The 22560-nt window shown below is 30.8% G+C and overlaps 5 protein-coding genes across 8 annotated transcripts; 3 read left to right on the top strand and 2 right to left on the bottom strand.

The window, feature by feature from the left end:
- The first annotated feature begins 4377 nt into the window (after window positions 1-4377).
- Window positions 4378-7625, top strand: LOC112765794 (uncharacterized). The gene is made up of 6 exons (XM_025811643.3): window positions 4378-4850; window positions 5442-5569; window positions 5866-6035; window positions 6166-6243; window positions 6646-6790; window positions 6895-7625. The coding sequence occupies exons 1-6, from the start codon at window positions 4733-4735 to the stop codon at window positions 7309-7311; spliced, it is 1056 nt and encodes a 351-aa protein (XP_025667428.1). The 5' UTR covers window positions 4378-4732; the 3' UTR covers window positions 7312-7625.
- Window positions 7626-7905: 280 nt separating this feature from the next.
- On the top strand, window positions 7906-10910 carry LOC112764092 (uncharacterized protein At2g39795, mitochondrial). Its single transcript, XM_025809620.2, has 3 exons — window positions 7906-9064; window positions 9147-9490; window positions 10600-10910. Exons 1-3 carry the CDS (start codon window positions 8879-8881, stop codon window positions 10781-10783), a joined length of 714 nt encoding a protein of 237 aa, XP_025665405.1. The 5' UTR covers window positions 7906-8878; the 3' UTR covers window positions 10784-10910.
- Window positions 10911-11464: 554 nt separating this feature from the next.
- Window positions 11465-12650, bottom strand: LOC112764096 (LOB domain-containing protein 23-like). Its single transcript, XM_025809625.2, has 2 exons — window positions 12498-12650; window positions 11465-11752 (listed from the first exon to the last, which is right to left on the bottom strand). Exons 1-2 carry the CDS (start codon window positions 12648-12650, stop codon window positions 11465-11467), a joined length of 441 nt encoding a protein of 146 aa, XP_025665410.1.
- A 1991-nt stretch (window positions 12651-14641) lies between these two features.
- LOC112764088 (pentatricopeptide repeat-containing protein At2g37310) lies at window positions 14642-19007 on the top strand. 4 transcript variants are annotated; one of them, XM_025809615.3, is made up of 2 exons: window positions 14642-14979; window positions 15921-19007. In XM_025809615.3, exon 2 carries the CDS (start codon window positions 16619-16621, stop codon window positions 18593-18595), a length of 1977 nt encoding a protein of 658 aa, XP_025665400.1. In that variant the 5' UTR covers window positions 14642-14979; window positions 15921-16618; the 3' UTR covers window positions 18596-19007. The 4 variants fall into 4 exon arrangements, 1 of the variants encoding a protein (XP_025665400.1); XR_011874827.1 differs by having other exon boundaries at window positions 14646-15007; window positions 15921-16186; XR_011874829.1 differs by having other exon boundaries at window positions 14650-15007; window positions 15944-16452.
- A 1169-nt stretch (window positions 19008-20176) lies between these two features.
- On the bottom strand, window positions 20177-21328 carry LOC112764095 (LOB domain-containing protein 23-like). Its single transcript, XM_025809624.3, has 2 exons — window positions 21176-21328; window positions 20177-20464 (listed from the first exon to the last, which is right to left on the bottom strand). The coding sequence occupies exons 1-2, from the start codon at window positions 21326-21328 to the stop codon at window positions 20177-20179; spliced, it is 441 nt and encodes a 146-aa protein (XP_025665409.1).
- Between the last annotated feature and the right edge of the window lie 1232 nt (window positions 21329-22560).

Raw genomic sequence — 22560 nt, 5'->3', positions numbered from 1 at the left:
TATAATCTTCCAACTCAATGTTACGGTCTGCTTCGGATTGCTCAAACTCAATATACAACTCGATGCACGACATTCGGTGGCGATTATCCATATACAATGAAAACATTTCATGCATACTCGCTTCATCTGTGACGTACTTGGTCTGAAATTGAACGAACCCACCAAACACAGATAACGGATACCGGTACAAAATACACGATACTCTCCTAAATCTTTGAGAATCTATCTTCTCACAAATCACCCCTTTCAATTCCTCAAACGATAATGTGAACAGAATAACAACATCTAATGGATTCTCACACACAAATTGAACCCCCTCATATGTTTCCAATAAAATCTGCCCGTAATAATAAATTTTCAACACAACTCTATCATCCATAATAGTATACGTACCTGACTAAACTCACTATTCCAGAAATTTATTCTACTTCAACAGGGAGGGAAAAAGAAAGAAAAATCAGAGGAGGAGACGAAGAACAGCTGGGACGAGGAGAGGAAGAACAGTTGGGACGGCTACGAAGAATTGAATGTGACTTCTGTGATATTTTTCATCTTAAGAATGCACTTACAGGCAAATCGTAGGGACCGACCGTGTTCGTATCGAAATTTGTGCGCATCAGAAATCGGTGGGTCCGACCGGTCCCCTCACGAATTAAAAAAAAATTTCCTCTCTCTTGAAATCGGTGGGACCGATTTCCATCCTCTTTGTTAACCCACAAATCGGTTGCACCGATTTCTAGCTCAACAACCTCACACAATTCGGACCCACCGATTTGTGTTCCTTCCTCAAATTACTTGAAATCGGTGGGTTCGATTTCTTTCCCACAAGATTCCAAACTCAACGCCGTCATAATAGTGTAATTCACCTGTAATGATCATAATCCAGCTAAACTCACGCCAATAAATCATATCAAAAAAAATGAGCCTACTAACTAGTGCTCAATTATTTATTAAAAATATTATTTATATATTAATATTAAAATTAGTTGCTATCATTAACTATAAATATATTTATATACTCTATATTAATAACTAATTTTAGTGGCTAATTTTAATGTAGATTTAATATAATCGATTATTCATGCAGGTAATATTAATGGATATTTGTCTTTGCGATGCGAATCTTTTTTAAGTTTTTATTTTTAGTTGTGGACCATTATTAAAAGAGGGAAAACATGGATAAATTAAAATGACACACGTGAGTCCATAATAATACTGTAACAAATTAACAATCATGATATTTTGTCTTTTTTTCTTTTTTCTTTTTTTCTCTTTGTGCCTAATACAACATGACAATCTCATGTTTATTAACCTATATATTTAGTTGGATCTTGATTATAAGTTCTTTTTTTTTTTAATATGATAAATTTGAAAATTAGATATGGGAGGATGTAGTATTCCTTAACCGAATCCTCTAGTAATCTGAAGTTACGTAAAAAAAAAAAAAAATTAACGAATTTCGTTTTTCAATTAAAGAAGGCACTCTAGTTATTTTGACTAATTCAAGAAGATAGTAGCAGCCTAGCAGGTGAAAAATTAAATAATAAAAATTTCAGTTCAATTCAATGACTTTTAAGTTGGGTCAAGTCATTTGGAAAAAACTGAAACAAAGAAAACTGTTTAGAGTTGGTAGAATTAAATATGATAGAGAATTAGAGATGAATACTTGGAAAACTTTGGTCTTGCAAACATAATTCTTGCCATCTCTATTTAAATATTAAATATAAATGAGATAATATATACACACATACAAAATTAGTTATTAAATTAATTTTTATATATTTGTATATTTACCTTATATGTATTGTTGTATATATTTTTTGTTTATATTTTATATATTCTCACATCTAAATCGAATATCCAAAATTTTTATTACAAATATCTAATTTATAATATTTTTTAAATACTTCTAAATTATTTTATATTACTTTTTATATTTTTATATATATTCACACTTTTTTAAAATGTTCTATGACTTTTTAAAATTTTCTAGAACCTTTTAAAATATTTCGAGATCTTTCAAAATATTATTCTAAAACATTTTGAAATAGTTTAGAACATTCTTAAATATTTTAAAAGTTAAATTACACAGTTGATCCCTACACTTTTAGTAAAATTACAAATTGATTCCTACTTTTTAAAAGTTTGTAATTAGATCTCTAAAGAGAATCAAAATTTGTAAATTAGTCTTTGTCGATCAAAAAGTGTTGATTTAACCGAATATTTTTAGAATATGTTGAGAATATTCTGTTAAAATAGAAAATATGTTGAGAATATTCTGTTAAATCAAATATTTTTTAAACCATGAAGACTAAATTGTAAATTTTAATTATTTTTAGAGATCTAATTACAAATTTTTAAAATGTAGAGACTAATTTACAATTTTACTAAAAGTGTAGGGACTAACTGTATAATTTAACCTATTCTAAAATACTATACAAATATTATTAAATGTAATATATTAAGATTTACCGTGACAACCCGCTTTAAATTTAAATTCAAATTTTAAAAATCGAAAATACCACTGGAGAAAAAAAATTTCTGAAATCGATCGAATAAAAAAGATTTTTGATACTATAGCTTGGATATTGCCGACAATATAATCAGCATGAAAGTTAAATTGGCATGTGAATTTCATGAATTTGCCAGTGTCTATATATATATATATATATAGGTCCCATTTGTACGTGATGATGACAAAAATGACAACGAAATTTGACTGACAAAGTTCTATTACAGTATGCAAATTACTAGCTTGTACATTATTATTATTTCTCTATATATTTGAAGAAAATGTGCACATTTCCATTATATAGTTGTCGCAAACTTGAGCATTTTTCAGCTTTTGTTTAACATTAATAGTTGAAATAATTATGTAATTTAGAATTAGTTTTGAACAGTTAAACAATGTCTCTTCCAAACCACAATTTTGGAATTTAATATTTATGAAAAAAGAAGATAATAAAATCACACACAATTATGCTAAGTATATATTATAATCAAATAGTAAAATCAGTTACTAATATAAAATATTTATTGAAATACAAAATATATAACAAAAATAAATTTAATTATATATATATATTTATATACAAATATATAATATTTTAGTTTGATGACTAATTTTTCATTTGCACTTAGTATTTATAAATTACAAATCAAAATGTAACTCCATTATTTTTCTATATTTTTTTTTTCTATTGGAATAAAAATGATTTTGGGCTAAGTTGGGCTGAAGCATAGGGATGTTAAAAAAGTGATAAAAGTTTTTGGCTAAACAAAAGGAGAGGCATATAGCTAAGTGAGGCCTAATTTTTTATTGATCCAAAATTGTGAAACCGTAGTCCCACTTACTTGATTAGTAGATTCACATATAATATTTGTTTAATACTTTGGGCTCAACAGAAGGAACTGTTATATTTCTTTTAAAAAAATTACCTAATTTGGGTCAATACCAAAAACTAAAAAATAAAAATCCAATTTGATTTAGGTACTATATCCAAAATTTAGTGTATTTTTTTCAAATTTAGAGGTTAAAGTAGTATAACTAGAATTTCATACCAAATTACCATCTTAAAAATCACTTTGGAATTTAACTTGTTAATGAAGATTATCTTACTTTGTTTAGTTTGCATTTAGTTTTCTTTTTTCTTGGACTTCGACCTTGTTGGCTTGTTTTAACATAAAAAAATTATATGTTAAATTGATAACTTAGTATCAAATCGTCTGGTACTTTGTCCGTTCTCTCTTTCTTGGTGAAGGAGAGAGAATTTTACAAACTGATACAATTAAGAGAGTCTTGTTGAAAACAGGCCCTTAAGACTGACTGCGACTTTGACGACTATTTGAACTAGTTTCATAGGCTTGATGGACCTTTGGGAGTGAATCTGGCTAGGGCGCCCTCGTAAGGCGTAGGGTAGGGATTTAAAACCGTAGCGTAGGCGAAACCTGGTAGCCCACCCAGAATTTGACCTTATCCGGTCCTAGAAGGAAAGCGACTCTTTTCTTTTTCACCAGGAACATGAACATGAACGGCATTCGTTAGACTTGAGCAGTAGGTTTCGACTCGGTCAGCTGTAAGGATGAAGATAAACTTCAGCTAAAGAGAATGAATTAAACTTAATTTTATCAAATAACGAACTTATTTGCTGGGTTAAATAAAGTATTGGAATTTAGATTTTGTTTTTTATATACATCAATCACTTATTGAAGATTAAATTTTCTACAAATTAATTCTTTTAACTTATTAAAATGGAGAATACAATAAATAAATAAATAAATATATATATATATATATATATATATATATATATCCAAAAGCTATGTTAAAATTATTAAAATTCTATATATGGAAAGAAACTAAAAAAAGGTATTTTTGTTGGATATTTAAAAAAAATAAAAAATAAATAAAATTCAGTTAAATGCGTTCAACTTGCATTCTTCTCTTCCTTTCTTTCCATGGTTTGTTAAGAAAAAAACCAATAATATATTATAATTAAATATATTATAATTGAATCAATTAATTAAAAATATATATGAAAGGAACAGGATGGTAAGTCAAGTCGGCATCGTGTGTTTCTATTTTTCTGAACATAAATAAACAATTTTTTCTTTTAAATCCCTAAATACTAAGAACCTCTTTCTGGGATATTGTATTGTGTTGTGTGTGTATTTTTGATTCAATCGTGTTTGCACATACTTGTCTCTGTTTTTTGCTGTTTTGATTTTTTTGATGGATAAAGGTAAAGCTTCCAAGGAATTAGAAACCTCTCTGCAAAACCTCGATTTGAATCCCCAATCCAACGTCAAGAACAAAACTTCCATTGCAACTAACCACCATCAATTTCAAGGTAATTTGGTTTTGTATGTAATCAATTTTATTTTTTCCTGAGGTGGGGTGTTTTGTTTTTGTTTGTTTATTGGTAAAGCTTCAAACTTTCTGAGCTCTATGATGAATTGCACTTGCTTTGTTTTTGGGGTATGGTCAATGGAAATTAGAAGAAAAAAGAGGGAGGGGGGTTGGACAATTAATTAGCTTGTGTGAAAATTTCAGATTCAGTTCCAATTTATAGAAAATTTGGGAATGGTGAATAAAATACATTTGGAGCTTTTATTGAAGTTTGATTCCATATGATTATATACCTATTTTGATTATGGTAGCTGATGTTGTGAAAGTAGCAGATTGTATACTTAGGGATTTTCCTTTGAGGCTTAGAATCTGTGTTTGTTTATTGTGACTTGTGCTAATGATATTCAAGGAAGTTCAGTTTGAGTTTTGCACCTTAATAGGATTGTTAGAATGTGTTTTGTATTCTTTGATGGAGCCAGTATGTATGTGTCTTTGGTTGTCTTGAGGTTTAGGTAGTTTACTCGTGGATCATAGGTTTTGAGCCATGGCGGCGCCTTAATATGGTTCAATTTTGGGATAAAATTATATGCAGGACTACTGCCTAAGAAGATGAAGCCTCCAAGTTTGGTTAGCCTATGCATTGGAGTTATCGGAAAACATTTGGAGGATATTATTACGGATTTGGCGGAGATTGCTATCGGTTTGCCAGCTGAGATAAAGGTAGTTTTCTAGAGAATGATTCTACCTGTTAAATCTATTGATTGGTCATTTATTCAAGCATATATTTCTGTAAAGAAAAATTTCGAAGTTGTAGCCTGCGCAATGCGAATGCACGTAAGAAATGTTTGTAAACTTTTTCTCTAGGAGAGCCTTTTTGTGGGTAAAAAAAAAACTGCTTTATTGCTTAATTTCATGAACAACTTTATTCTTAAGAATCTTTTATTGCGCTTTGTACGGATAAAGAGGTCATGCATAAGATGCATTCTTACAGTTAAAGAATTAATTCTAAATGATAGACGGCAGTGGCAGCTATTGCGAGACGGAGAAAGTTGTTGAATGATGATGTCCTGATTGCATTAGCTGATACTTCTTGGGAATACCTTGATGTCTCTGGATCAGATGTTTCCGACATTGGCTTGATTAAAGCAGCCGAAGTATGCAGATCAATTAAAGCTCTGGATATAAGGTATAGGATTATGATTCTGTCGAAACAATTACCAAGCAAACACGTTTGCCGCCGTGTCTAGTGTGCTTTTTTTTATATTATACTTCTCTCTCTTTTTCAGAGTCACTTGATATATTGAGACTATTTGCAGCCGATGTACCAAAATCACTGCTACTGGTATATCCGAACTTGTGAAGCACTGCCGTTTATTAGAGACATTGAGATGCGGGTACGTATCTCTCATCATCCATTGTTAGTCATATTTCTGTTATAAAGTTTGCCTATTTTCAATGCTCAGAAGTTGAAAACCAGAAATTTTCTTAAATGGGCCATTTTAGTATTATGTTCATATGCCGGATTTCAATAGTTCGTATAAGTAAATTGAATTCTTTAAAAATGATCAAGATTCATGACATTGTTACATGCTTTTCTGTTCATAATGTCAAGATTTGACTTTGGTGCTTGATTTCTCCTCACAATGGTAACATTCTCTAAACTGGTGACTGGTGAGAGTTGTAGATAGCGAAAAAGTTCTCTCTCTTAACCTTTTTAAAAATAAAGTATATTTAGAAAGTGGAAATTTTTTTATGTAATTGAAGATTTAAGACAAGATTATTGGATAATGTTGCAGAGGGTGTCCGAGGAGCGATCATACAGCTCGGAGGTGCTTGAGTATATTTAAACCGAGGCTAGACTATGTCGAGGAGGATTCCTGGGAGGAGCTCGATACGAAAGAAATTTCCAGTGGCGCGCAATCACTCAGGTGGCTAGTATGGGTATGAAACTATTAAATCTTTCTCTTTTGTAATTGAATGCAGATCTTTGTCCTCACAAATGCATGAGTCATTAGACGCTTAATTTTATGGTTTTCTTTCTGCAGCCAAACATCGACAATAATTCGTTAGACGAGATATCTACCGAGTGTCCGCGGATCATAGTGAACCCGAAGTCATCTGTGTTCGGGTTTATGGGAACTCAGGTTCCTTGGGAAGCGTTACGAAATACCGTATTGGATGATGTGGCTGTGAAGGATATTGATCCCAAGACATGGAGAGGGCGTGGTTTTGCAGTGAAGCCCGCTTCGCCCTCTCCTTCAACCTCCCCCGAATTATCAGTGGCCGAGAAATTCCGGCTCGCCTTTGAGGAAAGGGACAACCGGTTAGCTCCAAAGCGAGCGAAAAATGCACGACAACACCAGCGTCGCGCGGTGCGAGAGTTAATGTTGATGAGCACAAGGGCTAAGGCAATGGTCTTGGCCTCACAAGCAAGCAAGTCTCTTCACAGCAGAAGCTCATAAAATTATCAGATCATGTGGTGTTTTATTACTTTGTATATATATGTAAGAAATTTCATTAGTTCTTCACTAAATTTTTAGAAAATTTCCTTCAACAAGTTGGAAACATCACGGGCTTGAGATGAATGGAGGTGTGAGGTTTTGACAAAAGTGCAAATTTATTTGCATGCTGCTTGGTTTTGATGAAATTGATAAATTTAAGATGAAATCTGAACAGAGTACTCTTAGATAATTCAATATCCATTCTCTAGAGACTATTAATTTTTTTTTCTTTTAATGTCAAATTTATAGTAATAAATAAGCAAATGCTTGGTTTATATTCTTGTTAATTTGTTATGGAGGTGTAAAAGCAAGATCAAACATGACAACACAAAATACTATACAGTATTTGTACATAATAATAATACGAGAAATATAAAAATTAAAAAAATATTGAGTTCAATCGCATATTTATTTTTATTTCTTCCAATATTTTCTAATTCGGTATTAGGTTGGGTTTGTTTCTGAGAATAGGATAAGATAAGACACTGATTTGTATTCTGTTTGGTGATAAACTAAAATAAATTATAAAAATTCAATTTATTCTCATTTTTTTATTCAAAAAATTTGAGATGAAAAATATAATAATAAAAAATATAATTATGAAAAATTAACAAGAATAATGAAAGAAAAAATGAAAAATAAGTTGTGTCCTTTTAGTGTCTCCGTGTTCTTCCTGTCAGGATGAACACAAAATATACTAATTCAGTGTCTCTGCTCTGTCCATGTTTCCTCTGTCAATTTGTGTCCTTGTGTCTCTGTCCCAGTGTCCTGTCTCTGTAAACAAATGCAGCCTAAATGACAGAAATATAAAATTTTGTGTTATTCTATTTGGTGATAAACTAGAACAAAAGATAAAAATCTAATTTATTCTCATTTTTTTATTCAAAAAATTTGAGACAAAAATATAATAATAAAAAATATAATTATGAAAAATTAACAAGAATAATGAAAGAAAAAATAAAAAATAAGTTGTGTTTCTTGTTAGTGTCTTCATGTCTTGTCATGGACACAAAATACACTAATTCAGTATCTCTGGATATATTGTCTTTGTTTATGTCTCCTTTGTCAAACACAATTTCATGTCTGTGTTTTTGTCTGTCCTGTTTCTGTCAACAAACGCAGCCTTAATGACTAGTTTATTGTAAATTTAAACTTTATTTAAGAGTATATTACTATTCAATGAATAAATTAATTATTTAACCAACTCAAATTGGTTAAATTATAGAGACAAAATTATGTATTCATATATTAATACAATAATAAAAATAATATTTTATGTAATGATGCCCTAAAAAATAAAATTTAATTGAAAAAATCGTTAAAAATATTTTATAAAATGACAAAATTAAACTAAAAAAATATAATCACCTAGTTGTGAAGGCAGTATAAATTTAAAATTTTTAATTTTTGTAAACCAATATTTTTTTTTTCAATTACTAGTTAATATTAGTCACCAAAAAAAATTACTAGTTAATATTAAGCTGAAGCTTAGAAGCAAGCAAGGCAGAGTAACTAGAAACACACCAAAATGTGGAAGAGAGCCTTCGTCGGCGCCGCCACGGCCGCCGCCGCCCTCCGCCGTCCATTCCCCTCGTTAATCCGCGGCGCCACCAGCAGCTCATCGTCCAACTCAATCTCTTCTGCCGTGAACTCGATGCTCCTCCGCTCCCTCAAAGACCACTATCTCGAAGTCGCCAAAATGAACATGCCCCCTGTAATGCTCTCTTCTTAAACCCTAAACCTCTCAAATTAGGTTTTATTTATTTATTTATTTTCTGATTCGTTATTTGTCGCAGAAAGTTGGACCTCCATCGCCGTTCACGATCGTAAAAGGCGCACTCGATTCTAACGGCCCTGTGCTGAAGCGGAACTACGGCGACGAAGAGATCACAATCTACGTCATGCGCTTGGCCGCCAACGACGACGAAGACGGCGACGGCGGCGGCGGTGGCGGAGTCATTGATCAACTGTTCATTCACGTGGATGTGTCGAAACCAAATCAGAACGAATGCTTGATGTTTCTGTGCGGATTATACGAAGATGCTCTGGGGATTCACTCAGTTTCAATGAGACCTAAGCTTCAAGAATCTGGTGGCGGTTACCTCCTCGTTCCTTCGCAATACGCTGGTCCATCTTTTGCGTAAGTTCACAATTTTTTATTTTTTATTTATTTTAAAATTTTATAGCTTAAAAGTTTGTGTGTTTGGTTCAGTTCCTTTGTTAGGGCATGAAATGATGCAGCTAATTGGTTAATGATGTTAGTTAAGCTCATTAGGAAGGTAATCAAACTCTGGTGTTCACAGGAACTGGAAAATTGAATTGCTGAACTCAAATTGTAAGCTCTTAAGAGTTTACTAGTAAAATTGTTACCTTGATTTGGGGACCTAAGCTTGTTATCAGTTTGATAAGCTTGCTAATTAGGGTTGGTTTTAGGTGGCAAATTAACAATTTTTCCTTTTAGTGAAAATCGTAGGCAGCTCTTCATCTACTTGGATAAATGTTGAAGAGTTTCTAGTCTAAGATAACAGAGAAACTTAAGTATTAGTTTTCTAAAAGCAAAAGGGTGCCTATTTTCTTGTTACTATGCCCTAAGGCAAGGAGGAGTTTGGTCGAATTGGAAGGGATGAAGCTTGTGTAGTTTGATGCATTAGTGGCGTTGTAAAGCTTAGACAAAGATTGTTTAATCTCTTTTTGCCAGAGTAACAGTTGATTGCCAAAACATGCCAACTCAGTACCCCGTTCACAGAGATTATCCCAGGGGCAAACGTGAGTCACAATTGCATATTTGGAGGACTAGATTAGGTAAATTGAAATTTGGGGGTTGAAAATGAGGCCGGGATCTAATTTCACGGGGGGCCAAAATGGGTATTAACTCGCCACATAGAAGAAGCATTCATTTTGGTTTAGACTTAGAGTTTGTATGGTCTTATTCCATATAGTTTAGGGCAAATTACATTTACATGATCACCTCCTCTAAGGATTCATGAAATTCGACTGGATTCTCCTCTATTTATGAAAACCTGTGCTAATTTCCCTCCAAGACTTAGAAAATAATGTAGTTCTAAATAAAACACAAACCAGAGCTAGGTGGAAATCAATGGCACTTGAACGAATAGGAGAGTCGGGTTGAATTTTAGCAAACCTCAAGGAAGGTTAATGCAAATGTAAATTTTGAAATTTTATATTTTTGATGTTTGTAAGTGAGAATGGTTCATGCTATGTTTGACGGATAAACATGTGAATTGACAGAGACCTAGATGAATCCATGAGGGATGCATTTCACAGTTACATAGAGGAGAGAGGAATAAACGAGAGCCTCTTCAAGTTTCTACAAGCATGGCTCTATGTTAAAGAACATCGAAATCTATTGCGTTGGTTCAAAACCATGGGCTTGTTCATTGATGGCAAGAAGCCTCTTACACCTTCTTCCTAATCCTCTCTGTTAGAGCATGTATTTTTGAAATGGACTCATATAGTGTTCAGTTTTCACAATATGAAATTATGAATTTAGAACTTGTTGAGTTTTGATTATATCTTATTTTTTATTTAGAGGCCCTAAAGTTTCTTAGTGGACTATTTGAGTTAATTATTTATTTTGGAGGCACTCTAAACAAATATAGTTACATGATTCATTGATCATACTACTAGTAATAAGTAGTACATCAAATTAAAAAAACGAACCCTTTATATAACAATAATATTCAAAATCTCGAGGTAATTTATTATTATTATTATTATTATTATTATTATTATTATTATTATTATTTGTTCAAGTTATGAACATGTGCATTATAGTTTATGAAAATTTCATGGAAACTAATAAGGGAATTGTCGAAGCATTTTATTAACTTGATAATTTAATCACATGATGTTAATGTTTTGTAAATTTATCACGAATGTATATCTATATATGGTATATTAATTCTTAAAATTTAGAATGATTGAGAACAGAAAAAAAAAAATCAAATTAAAAGGAACATGGTTAACATTTGGAATTTAAAATTGTCCAAAAAATATAAAATAAGCACCAAATTAAACATCATTTATTATTAGTAATTAAGATACCAATCATTGGCCTCTTTCAACAATTATTCAAAGCTTACCAAAAAAAATTTCAATTGAACCAAGAAGCTATAGTTGGATTGTCCCACTCAAACTGCTCCATATTGCTGCTTTGTGCTTGCAAAACTTCCGAATTTGGTTCAGCTTCAACACGTTGGGTTTGGAGCTTGTAGAAAGTAATCTGAGTTTGAATTTTTGCTAGTTCAATTTCTGCATTTTGAATTTGTTCATACAATGAAGAGATAATGCCAACACACCCATAAACAGGGTCATGAATCCTCCATTTTGCTTTTAAATACAATGCATTTGCAGCTTGTTCTCTTAGATAGGTTGGAATTCCCTGCAATAGTTTACAAAAAAAATTATTGCAATTATTCGATAGATTCTATAAGGATACTCAATGAAGAAAAATTGCAGATAAGCAGTGGTATAGGTTGAGAAAATTTGTTGAGGTCAAAGAATTTTTTAACACAATATATAATGATGGTAAAATTAAACTAAAGTTTGGTTAAGAATATCTATTAATCTTTTTCATTCAATAAATGTATTAAAAATTAGTTTTTAATTCTTTAATAATAGGTTTTTTCTTTAAAATGTTTTCTAAGCATGACATATTTTTAAAAGGCTCCCCTCAACATTAAGCAACACTCATCAACGAGAACAGTGACCAGAGTTTACATTGTAGATACAAAAGCAAAAAATAACTCTAACAAACAACATAAAAGAAATGCCAATGAGTTATAACTCAAATGACATAGTTTCCCCATACTCAGAGGTTGCGGGTTCGAGTCTTCTATCTTTGGTAAAAAAAAAAAACAACATAAAAGAAATGTTTTGTACAATATATATATTTTCTAAAAAATATATATACTTCTTTTAAAAAAATCTCAAGAGACTACAATTGTTTATCAAAACAAATCATGTTCTTAATTCAATATTAAACATTTTCATCATTTGCTAACATTAAAATAATAATATTTTGTATTGATACTCACATTCACTATTAAGGTTAAGATAGTGTATAGTACCTTTTTTTCATAAGATAGTATATATTACTAAATATTATTATGTTGAGGTAAAATAACCTGAAGCATCTTTCCAACATTACTGCCACCGTAGATTTTGTGAACACAAGCAAACTTTTGAGGATCATTGGCAGGAAAACATGGAGAGAAAATGCAATCAGAAGGGCATTTTCTTCTTTGATTCTTGCAAGCAGCACATCTTTCAGAAATCATGATATGATATCTATATAAAGAGATATAAGATCCAGGTAAGAAAATCTAGCACACAAAAGATTTCTTCTTCTCTATATTATTGGTCTTAGTGAGAAGAAGAAAATCTAGACAAAATTTGATGTAATTTACTAAAAGGGGATGATTTATATACTTTTACCTTAACTTAGATCATGGTTAGGTTTGTTGTTGATAGTTAATTAGTTATAATCTTAACGGCTAAATTTTTTAATTGCATTGTATTATGGAGGAAAGTTTTCAAATAAAATGAGGTAGAAAAGGAAAGCTTTAATAATGGTTTAATAATATATTCAACAATTGAATATGCAGACTAATAAATGGACCCTAATATATATGGATAGATAATACATTTTTTCAAGTGAGTTCATATTCATATACAGTAGCTCTTAAACCAAGGAGGAATTTTTTAAATTTTTTTGATAATTTAAAATACTATTATGTGCATTTACTCGCAGCACATGTTTATTCATCATCTTAAAAAAAATGAGAATATAAACTGGATTATCGATCTTCATTTTAATACAAAATATACATGAAAAAATTTTAGCTTAAATCTAATATTCTTTTGTCTAGACTCCTAGTAGATTATTATTATTATTATATCGTTGCAACTTGCAAATATTTTATATTTATAAAATTAATTTTGTTTATATATTTTAAAAAAAATTAATAAGATCATAATCTAAAAAATAGGTAAAATTATTTTTATATACATTTAATTTTATATATATATATATATATATATATATATATATATAATCATTATAATGTTAATTCATAGTTATTAAAACATTTTGCAAGGAGAGTCGTAGCATTTTGCAAGGAGAGTTGTTTGCTATTTGGAGAGGCTTTCTTTTAGCATGGGACTCGGGACAAAGAGACATTATATGTGAGACAGACTGTGTGGAGGCTTTTACTATTGTCAATAATTTACAAGATTGCTCTGGGTTTATTGATCCTTTGGTGTTAAAAATTCGAGATATCATGTCTTGGAAATGGCGTGCTGATCTTCGGTTGATCTTGAGAGATGCAAATACAGTAGCAGACATCATGACAAAGACTGCAATGAGGACTATTTCTCCCCAAGTGGAGCTTCCATTGCCTTGGAAGGAGTTTGAGAGTAGTATTCAGCGGGACTGTCTTTCTTAAGCAGTTTCTTGTTTTTTTTTCTTTCTTAGTTTTTGTTTATTTTCTTTTAAGTCACCAAAAAAAACATTTATCAACAGGAAAAATTTAGGGCAAGTAACTTTTGTAGTTTTTTGCCAGCACTTAACCATCAAAACAAAATTGAGTGATCTCTCATCATTAGATGTAATCTCATACCATTAAAAACATTATTAATGACTAATTGATAATTACAAAACACCAAAATTGCTGGCCCCTAGCATTCCTATCGTCAACATACTCATAATTGATCATAAACAAAAATCTAAATCAAAATTGATGGATCATATGAACACAGGTAGAATGAAAGCCAGCCACAACCACAATGTCACTCTAGTGGTCTAGTCTAATAACACGGTTTGATTCTATAATAAAAAATTAATAAACTATTTGACTTATATATATGAACTTAATTTCTTCCTAAGCAAACTTAGTGTCAAACAGTCTTTGGCCGGCCAAAATATTTGACCAAACACGTGTTTTTTTCTACACATTAAGTATTTATTTCAACTGCCAATATTATTATAGAAATTTTGGGCAGCAATTTTTTGTACTTTTTTTATTATTTAATTTGTATAAATATTAAATTATTTTTAAAAAATATAAATATAAACAGTATTAATTTATGTACATAATTTTAATAAATATAGATATAAATAATATATTTATTGTATATAAAATTTTTATAAATATAGAGTGAAATTATTAATTAGAAGAAAAAAATATATGATACTAATTAATAATAATAATAATAATAATAATAATAAGAATAAACATAGCCACCTATATATATACACACATTTGAGGTTTATTGCTTGCTTTGATATAATTTTTCACTTCTCAATTCCATTAACAATGACTTTGTATATTTCAAACCTCTTTGGGTGCTTCTCCGAGTCTTCATCATCATCAGAATCAAAAAGATACAAATGTGATGGAAATGTTTGTATTCTAAGAGATCCAAAGGAAGAAATTTCCAGCACCAAAAGATCATCATCATCCATCAACAGGAACATCAAGCCATCAAAGCAAAACTTTTGGACTTCATCATTTTCTTTTCTTTCTCCAAAAGGGTCTCAAGTTTAGAGAGAGAAGACAGAGATCACTCTTCTGAATCATGAATTTCAAGAAGCTTACATGATCATCAGTGAGTTTTGGTTCATTGAATAGATAATGTAAGCCGTTTTTTTGTTCAATACTCAAATTTATTTTTCTGTTGTTGTTATATATATATATAGTGTATATATTGTGATTGTTAAAGTTGAATATTAATTTTTTGAGGCTACAAACTTGGAAGTGCTTGTTGATTATTTGATATACAAAGTTTCTGCCTATTAACTTCAATTTTTTTACATATTTTACGACGAACACAATAATTTTATAACTCCTTTGAGCTCATCATGAAAATAATTTTAAGTATATGTTAAATAATTGTGTTATAATAATAAGTTCTCTTTTTTTCTTTATCCAAGTTTAATTTGTGGACTTGAATTTATTTGGTTAAATTTGTAAGAACATAAATGAATGAAGATCTATTCATTAGAAAAGGTAAGAAATGATAATTTAATTTCATGTATCTACCGAGTATTTATGTTGTTTATACTCTGTTGTTTTTTAATTTTGGTCATTTGAATCTTAGGAGAAAACATAAATTTGGAGAAAATTATAGTTTTCTTTCAAGACATAATTTTTTTGTATTAAAAAAAATAAAAATAGAAAGACAAAAGAAAGTAGTTTCTTTTATCCCAACTAAACAATGCTTAGGTATCACATGAGTAAAGTGTTATTAATGTATGAATACTATTAGGATGACAGTTGTATAAAAAAAATAATTCTTCATATACAAGCTTTTTTTTATACAAGTTTTTACAAGTCATTTATATTAACACACTTCGAATTGTTACTGCACGTTTTCATTGCACCGTACCTTCTTCTTCTTCTTGCTGCACGTTCTTCCTCTTCCTCTGCTTCTTTTTCTTTTTTTTTTCTTTCGTTTCTTGCCTTCTCTTTCTCCTTCTTCATTTGCATGCTTTTCTCTCTATTTTCTTTCTTCGTTATTTTTGATTTCCATTGTTTTTTGACATCAAGCTCTGAAATCGTTTTTTAAGAAGAAGAAGAAGCAGAAGATAAGGAGGAGAAAGAGAAAGAGTTCTGAATTATGCATAAGGTGTACTTCAACGAATTTTGGGTGTATTTCTTAAATCCTTTGGGTGTAATTTTGTAATTCTTTGGGTGTATTTCTGTAATCCTTTGGGTGTATTTCTATAATCGTTTGGTGAATTCCTATAACCATTTGGGTGTATTTTTGTAATCCTTTGGATGTATTTATGTAATGATTTGGGTGTATTTCTGAAGTTCCATTATCTTCAAATTTGGCAAGAAACTCGTTTTCATGGAGGAAGAAGAAGAAGAATCGTTCATAATGCATGGTGAGTAGTGCGCTTTAGATACAGGAAGTGGTTGAATAATGTGCGTTTATTTACTCTTGAACGTGAGAGTGTAATGCGTGTGTTTTGTTGGATTTGTGCCAACTTGTAAGACGTATAAGTCAAAAAAATTTGTATGTGTCTCATAAAAAAATATGAAAAAATAGTTAGTATAAAATCTTTATAAAAGTAAATTTTTTTCATTAATACAATAGATATATTTTTTTCAAAAAAAATATTATACTAATTATTTTCTCGTATTTTTTATACAACTATAATACTATTTTTTTTATATTTTTTATACAACGGTCACATGTTAGTTTCATACAATACCCACTAAGCTCTTTACGAAACAAATGAATGAGGTTCAGTAACCCTTTGGCGCTCCCTCTGACCAATCAAACTCACTTCGCCGCCATCCGACAAACACTCCGCCATAATGGCCTCGATATTGCCGCCTATGGCTCCGCCATACAGCGTTGTGCCGACCGCCGCCTCCTACGCCAGGGCAAGCAGCTCCACGCGCGCCTCTTCCTGTTCTCCATCACACCCAATAACTTCCTCGGCTCAAAGCTTGTTACGTTCTACGCCAAATGCAACCTCATGCACCATGCACGCAAGGTGTTCGACGAAATACCCAGCAAGAACTCCTTCTCCTGGAACGCAATGCTCATGGGCTACTCATTCAACGGCATGTTCCATAAAACGATAGACCTCTTTTACACCTTTTCTTTTACCCAAACCATGTGCATTGATAATTTCACCATATCGTGCGTTTTGAAGGCGCTTTCTTCGTTGTTTTGTAGCTCAAATTCGGCGAAAGAGGTTCACTGCTTTGTTATTAGAGGCGGTTTGGACAGAGATGTTTTTGTTATGAATGCTTTGGTTACTTCTTACTCGAGGTGCGATCAGGTTGTACTTGCGCGGATGGTGTTTGACGGAATGCCGGAGAGAGATACTGTGTCGTGGAACTCAATGATTTCGGGGTATTCGCAAGGAGGGTTCTATGAAGAGTGTAAGAGGCTGTATTTGGAGATGTTGGGTGTGCCAGATGCAGCTACCATTGCGAGTGTGATGCAGGCTTGTGGACAGTCTGGGGATCTTGTGTTTGGAATGGAGGTTCACCAAATGGTGAATGACAGTGGAATGGAGATGGACATGTTGCTTTGCAATGCTGTGATTGCCATGTATGCTAAATGCGGTAGTTTAGATTATGCTCAAGAACTGTTTGATGAAATGAGTGAGAAGGATGAGGTTACTTATGGCTCAATGATTTCAGGGTACATGGTTTATGGGTTTGTTGACAAAGCCATGGCTGTTTTCAGAGAAATGGCAAGGCCTGCGTTGAGTAATTGGAATGCTGTGATTTCAGGTATGGTTCAGAATAACCAGTATGAAAGGGTATTGGATTTGGTACAAGAAATGCAGGCTTCTGGTTCAAGGCCGAACGCTGTCACACTTGCTAGCGTTCTTCCATCTTTTTCATACTTCTCAAACCTGCGAGGAGGGAAAGAGGTCCATGCTTATGCTATTAGAAGAAGTTATGTTCAAAATATATATGTTGCAACTGCAATTATTGATACTTATGGAAAGCTAGGGTTTATTCATGGGGCACAGAAGGTTTTTGATCAATCACAAAGTAGGAGCTTAATAATTTGGACCGCAATTATAACAGCTTATGCTGTTCATGGAGATGCTAGTTTGGCGCTTGGCCTCTATGCTCGGATGCTAGATGAAGGAATTAAGCCTGATCCAGTTACAATAACTGCTGTATTGACTGCTTGTGCTCATTCTGGATTAGTAGATGAAGCTTGGGATATCTTCAATTCAATGCCATCAAATTGTGGAATTCAGCCATTGATGGAACAATATGCTTGTATGGTGAGTGTTCTTAGTCGAGCTGGGAAGCTCTCAGAGGCAGCAGATTTCATTTCCGAAATGGCAGTTGAGCCAAGTGCTAAAGTCTGGGGTGCATTGTTACATGGGGCTTCTGTTTATGGTGACGTAGAAATGGGCAAGTTTGTGTGTGATCATTTGTTTGAGATTGAACCTGAAAATACTGGGAATTACATAATTATGGCGAATCTATATTCACGTTATGGGAGATGGGAGGAAGCTGATAATGTCAGGGAAAAACTGAAAGGAATTGGGTTACAGAAGATCCGTGGAAGTAGCTGGATTGAAACAAGTAGAGGACTAATAAGCTTCATTGCCAAGGATGTATCAAATGAAAGATCTGGTGAGATCTATGCATTGCTGGAAGGGTTGCTTGGTTTGATGAGGGAAGAAGGATATGCTCTGCAGGATGAGTTAGATTCTGAGACTTCTTTTGGTTAACAATTAAGTGTTAATTTGTGGTAAAATACTTGGTTTGATGAGGGAAGAAGGATATGCTCTGCACTCTGCAGGATGAGTTAGATTCTGAGACTTCTTTTGGTTAACAATTAAGTGTTAATTTGTGGTAAAATAGATTAGTGCAGAAACTAAACAGTACTTGTCTACCCAGAAAAAAAAAAGTAATACCCAGAAAAAAAAAAGTAATGCTTTCGTGAGTTCTCTAGATGAGGATTTACTCTCCTTTTGAATTGTTAGTGTAAAATTTATGGCTGCTGAGTACTTCCTGTACACCTCACACCTAAGAAAACGAACAGGATTAGAATGCTAGAATTATTGAGCACCAAAATAGCACTTGTTTAATCTTGCTATTTAGTGTACAAAGAGGTTAAAGGTCTTATCCTTGATTCACATATTCATAGTTCTTCACTTAATATTTAGGATTTCATTTAAAAAAAAGAAAAAGCATTATACTAACTACCCCTACCTCCTCATATTCTATATACAACTATTATTTACTAGTGTCACACAGTCCATTAAGTTGGGAGTACTAGTAGTACTCATACATTAATAAGTGTTTGGATAAAAAGAGGATTTTAAAGTTAGATAGGCATGAATTAATTTAATTTAATTCATTATTATTTATTTTTTCAATGAATAAAAACCCAATATAAATTTTGGAATTTTATATTTTGATGTTTGTAAGTGAGAATGGTTCATGCTATGTTCGAGGTGAATTGACAAAGACCTAGATGAATTTACTAGAGATACATTTCACAGTTACATAGAGGAGAGAGGAATAAACTAGAGCCTCTTCAAGTTTCTACAAGAATGGCTCTATGTTAAAAAACATTGAAATCTATTGTCTTGGCTCAAAATCATAGGCTTGTTCATTGATGGCAAAAAACCCCTACACCTTCCTCCTAATTCTCTCTGTTAGAGTATGTATTTTTGAAATTGACTCACATAGTGTTCAGTTTTCACTTTTCACAATATGAAATTATGAATTTAAAAACCGTTAAAGTTTTGATTATATCTTAATTTTTTATTTATAGGCCCTAAAGTTTCATAGCTAATATTTGAGTTAATTATTTATATTGGAGGCACTCTACATAAATATAGTTACATAATTCATTGATCATACTACTAATAATAACAAGTAGTACATCAAATTTAAAAAATAAAATCCTTTATATAACAATAATATTCAAAATCCCGAGTTAATTTTTTACTTTATTATTTGTTCAAGTTATAAACATTGCATTATAGTTTAAAAAAAATTCATGGAAACTAATAAGGAAATTGTTGAAGCATTTTATTAACTTGATAATTTAATCACATGATGTTAATGTTTTGTAAATTTATCACGAGTATATATCTATATATGGATACTAATTCTTAAAATTTAGAATGATTGAGAACGAAATAAAATCAAATTAAAAGGAACATGGTTAACATTTGGAATTTAAAATTGTCCAAAAGTTATAAAGTAAGCACCAAATTAAGCATCATTTATTATTAGTAATTAAGATACCAATCATTGGCCTCTTTAAACAATTATTCAAAGCTTGCCAAAAAAAAATTTCAATTGAACCAAGAAGTTATAGTTGGATTGTCCGATTCAAACTGCTCCATAGTGATGCTTTGTGATTGCAAAACTTCCGAATTTGGTTCAGCTTCAACATGTTGGGTTTGGAGTTTGTAGAAAGCAATCTGAGCTTGAATTTTTGCTAGCTCAATTTCTGCATTTTGAACTTGTTCATACAATGAAGAGATAATGCCAACACTTCCATAAACAGGGTCATCAATCCTCCATTTTGCTTCTAAATACAATGCATTTGCAGCTTGTTCTCTCAGATAGGTTGGGATTCCCTGCAATAGTTTAAAAAATTTATTGTAATTATTTGATACATTCTATAAGGATACCCAATAAAGTAAAATTGCAGATAACTAGTGGTATAGGTTGAGAAAATTTTTAAAATCAAAGAATTTTTTAATACAAAATATATAATGATAGTAAAATTAAACTAAAGTTTGGTTAAGAATATTTATTAATCTTTTTCATTCAATAAATATATTAAAAACTAATTTTAATTCTTTAATAATAGGTTTTTCTTTGAAATATTTTCTAAACATGACATATTTTTAAAAGGCCCCCTCAACATTAAGCAACACTCGTCAACCAGAACAATGAGCAGGGTTTACATTGTAAATATAAAAGCAAAAAATAACTATAACAAATAATAGTACTCCAATAATAGCTTCTCAATATAACTTTTAGAAAAATACTATAGAATATAATAAAGCATAGAAATTAAATGACTTATTTATAGCATAATATTACATTGTAAAGATAAAAAAAATGTTTTGTATGAAATATATATATAAAGAACTACAATTGTTTATCAAAACAAATCATGTTCTTAATTCAATTTTAACTATTTTCATCGGTTGCTAACATTAAAATAATAATATTTTGTATTGATACTCACATTAACTATTATGGTTAAGACAATATATAGTACTTTTTTTTAAGATTGTACATATTACTAAATATTATTATGTTGAGGTAAAAAAAGTAACCTGAAGCATTCTTCCAACATTACTGCCACCATAGATTTTGTGGACACAAGCAAATTTTTGAGGATCATTGGCAGGAAAATATGGAGAAAATATGCAATCAGAAGGGCATTTTCTTCTTTGATTCTTGCAAGCAGCACATCTTCCAGAAATCATGATATGATATCTATATAAAGAGATATAAGATCTAGGTAAGAAAATCTCTTACCCTACACACAAAAGATTTCTTCTTCTCTATATTATTGGTCTTAGTGAGAAGAAGAAAATCTAGACAAAATTTGATGTAATTTACTAAAAGGAGATGATTTATATACTTTTACCTTAAGCTTAGATCATGGTTAGATTTGTTGTTGATAGTTAGTTATAATCTTAACGGCTAAATTTTTTAATTGCATTATATTATGGAGGAAAGTTTTCAAATAAATGAGGCAAAAAAGGAAAGCTTTTATGATGGTTTAATAATATATTGAACAATTGAATATGTACACTAATAAATAGACCCTAATATATATATATATGGATAGATAATACATTTTTTCAATTGAGTTCACATTCATATATAGTAGCTCTTATGCTAAGGAAGAATTTTTCATTTTTTTGATAATTTAAAATACTATTAACATATGCATTCACTTGCAGCACATATTTATTTATCATCATCTTTAAAAGAAATAAGAATATAAACTGTATCATTAATCATCGTCTTAATAAAAAAATATACATAAATTTTTTTTAGCTTAAATCTAATATTCTTTTGTCTAGATTCCTAGTAGATGGTAGTTATTATTATTATTATTATTATTATTATTATTATTATTATTATAGGTTTCTAGGAGAGGAAAAACTAATGACATTTGATGGTGTAAAGTGTAAACTAACGGATGACAACATTAATAATTTGTCAAATGGTTCCTAATTGCTACAAATCCATTGTCCATACATATTAGCAAGACTCAAACAAATTAAAAACTTGACGTTATTACATGGTTGCAACTTGCAAATATTTATAAAATTAATTTTATTTAAATATTAAAAAAATATCAACAAGATTATAATCTAAAAAATAGGTAACATTGTTTTTATATACATTTAATTTTAAATGGTTATATATATATATATATATATATATATATATATATATATTATAATGTTAATTTATAATTATTGAAACATCTAAGATCAACATACTCATAATTGATCATAAACAAAAATCTAAATCAAAATTAAGGATGAAATGAACACACCTAAAATGAAGTCAGCCCAGGTTCACCCTAATGGTCCAGTCTAGTAACACGATTTGATTCTACAAATAAAAAATTAATAAACTATTTGACTTATATATATAAAGTTATAAACTTAGTTTCTTCCTCAGCGAAAGGAAACCTTAG

Source organism: Arachis hypogaea, chromosome 17 (assembly GCF_003086295.3).
Source record: "Arachis hypogaea cultivar Tifrunner chromosome 17, arahy.Tifrunner.gnm2.J5K5, whole genome shotgun sequence".
In the NCBI taxonomy this organism is placed as follows: domain Eukaryota; kingdom Viridiplantae; phylum Streptophyta; class Magnoliopsida; order Fabales; family Fabaceae; genus Arachis; species Arachis hypogaea.
Note: the sequence above shows the minus strand (reverse complement) of the source record. Positions and strands in the feature narration are given on the sequence as shown.

Coding starts and splice junctions, on each gene's coding strand:
- LOC112765794 (XM_025811643.3), top strand. CDS start 4,733: ATGGATAAAGGTAAAGCTTCCAAGGAATTAGAAACCTCTCTGCAAAAC. Junction 6,036..6,165: donor ATTAAAGCTCTGGATATAAG/GTATAGGATTAT, acceptor GACTATTTGCAG/CCGATGTACCAAAATCACTG. Junction 6,244..6,645: donor TTAGAGACATTGAGATGCGG/GTACGTATCTCT, acceptor ATAATGTTGCAG/AGGGTGTCCGAGGAGCGATC.
- LOC112764092 (XM_025809620.2), top strand. CDS start 8,879: ATGTGGAAGAGAGCCTTCGTCGGCGCCGCCACGGCCGCCGCCGCCCTC. Junction 9,065..9,146: donor CCAAAATGAACATGCCCCCT/GTAATGCTCTCT, acceptor TATTTGTCGCAG/AAAGTTGGACCTCCATCGCC. Junction 9,491..10,599: donor TACGCTGGTCCATCTTTTGC/GTAAGTTCACAA, acceptor GTGAATTGACAG/AGACCTAGATGAATCCATGA.
- LOC112764096 (XM_025809625.2), bottom strand. CDS start 12,650: ATGATTTCTGAAAGATGTGCTGCTTGCAAGAATCAAAGAAGAAAATGC. Junction 11,753..12,497: donor ATGTTGGAAAGATGCTTCAG/GTTATTTTACCT, acceptor AAACTATTGCAG/GGAATTCCAACCTATCTAAG.
- LOC112764088 (XM_025809615.3), top strand. CDS start 16,619: ATGAGGTTCAGTAACCCTTTGGCGCTCCCTCTGACCAATCAAACTCAC.
- LOC112764095 (XM_025809624.3), bottom strand. CDS start 21,328: ATGATTTCTGGAAGATGTGCTGCTTGCAAGAATCAAAGAAGAAAATGC. Junction 20,465..21,175: donor ATGTTGGAAGAATGCTTCAG/GTTACTTTTTTT, acceptor AAACTATTGCAG/GGAATCCCAACCTATCTGAG.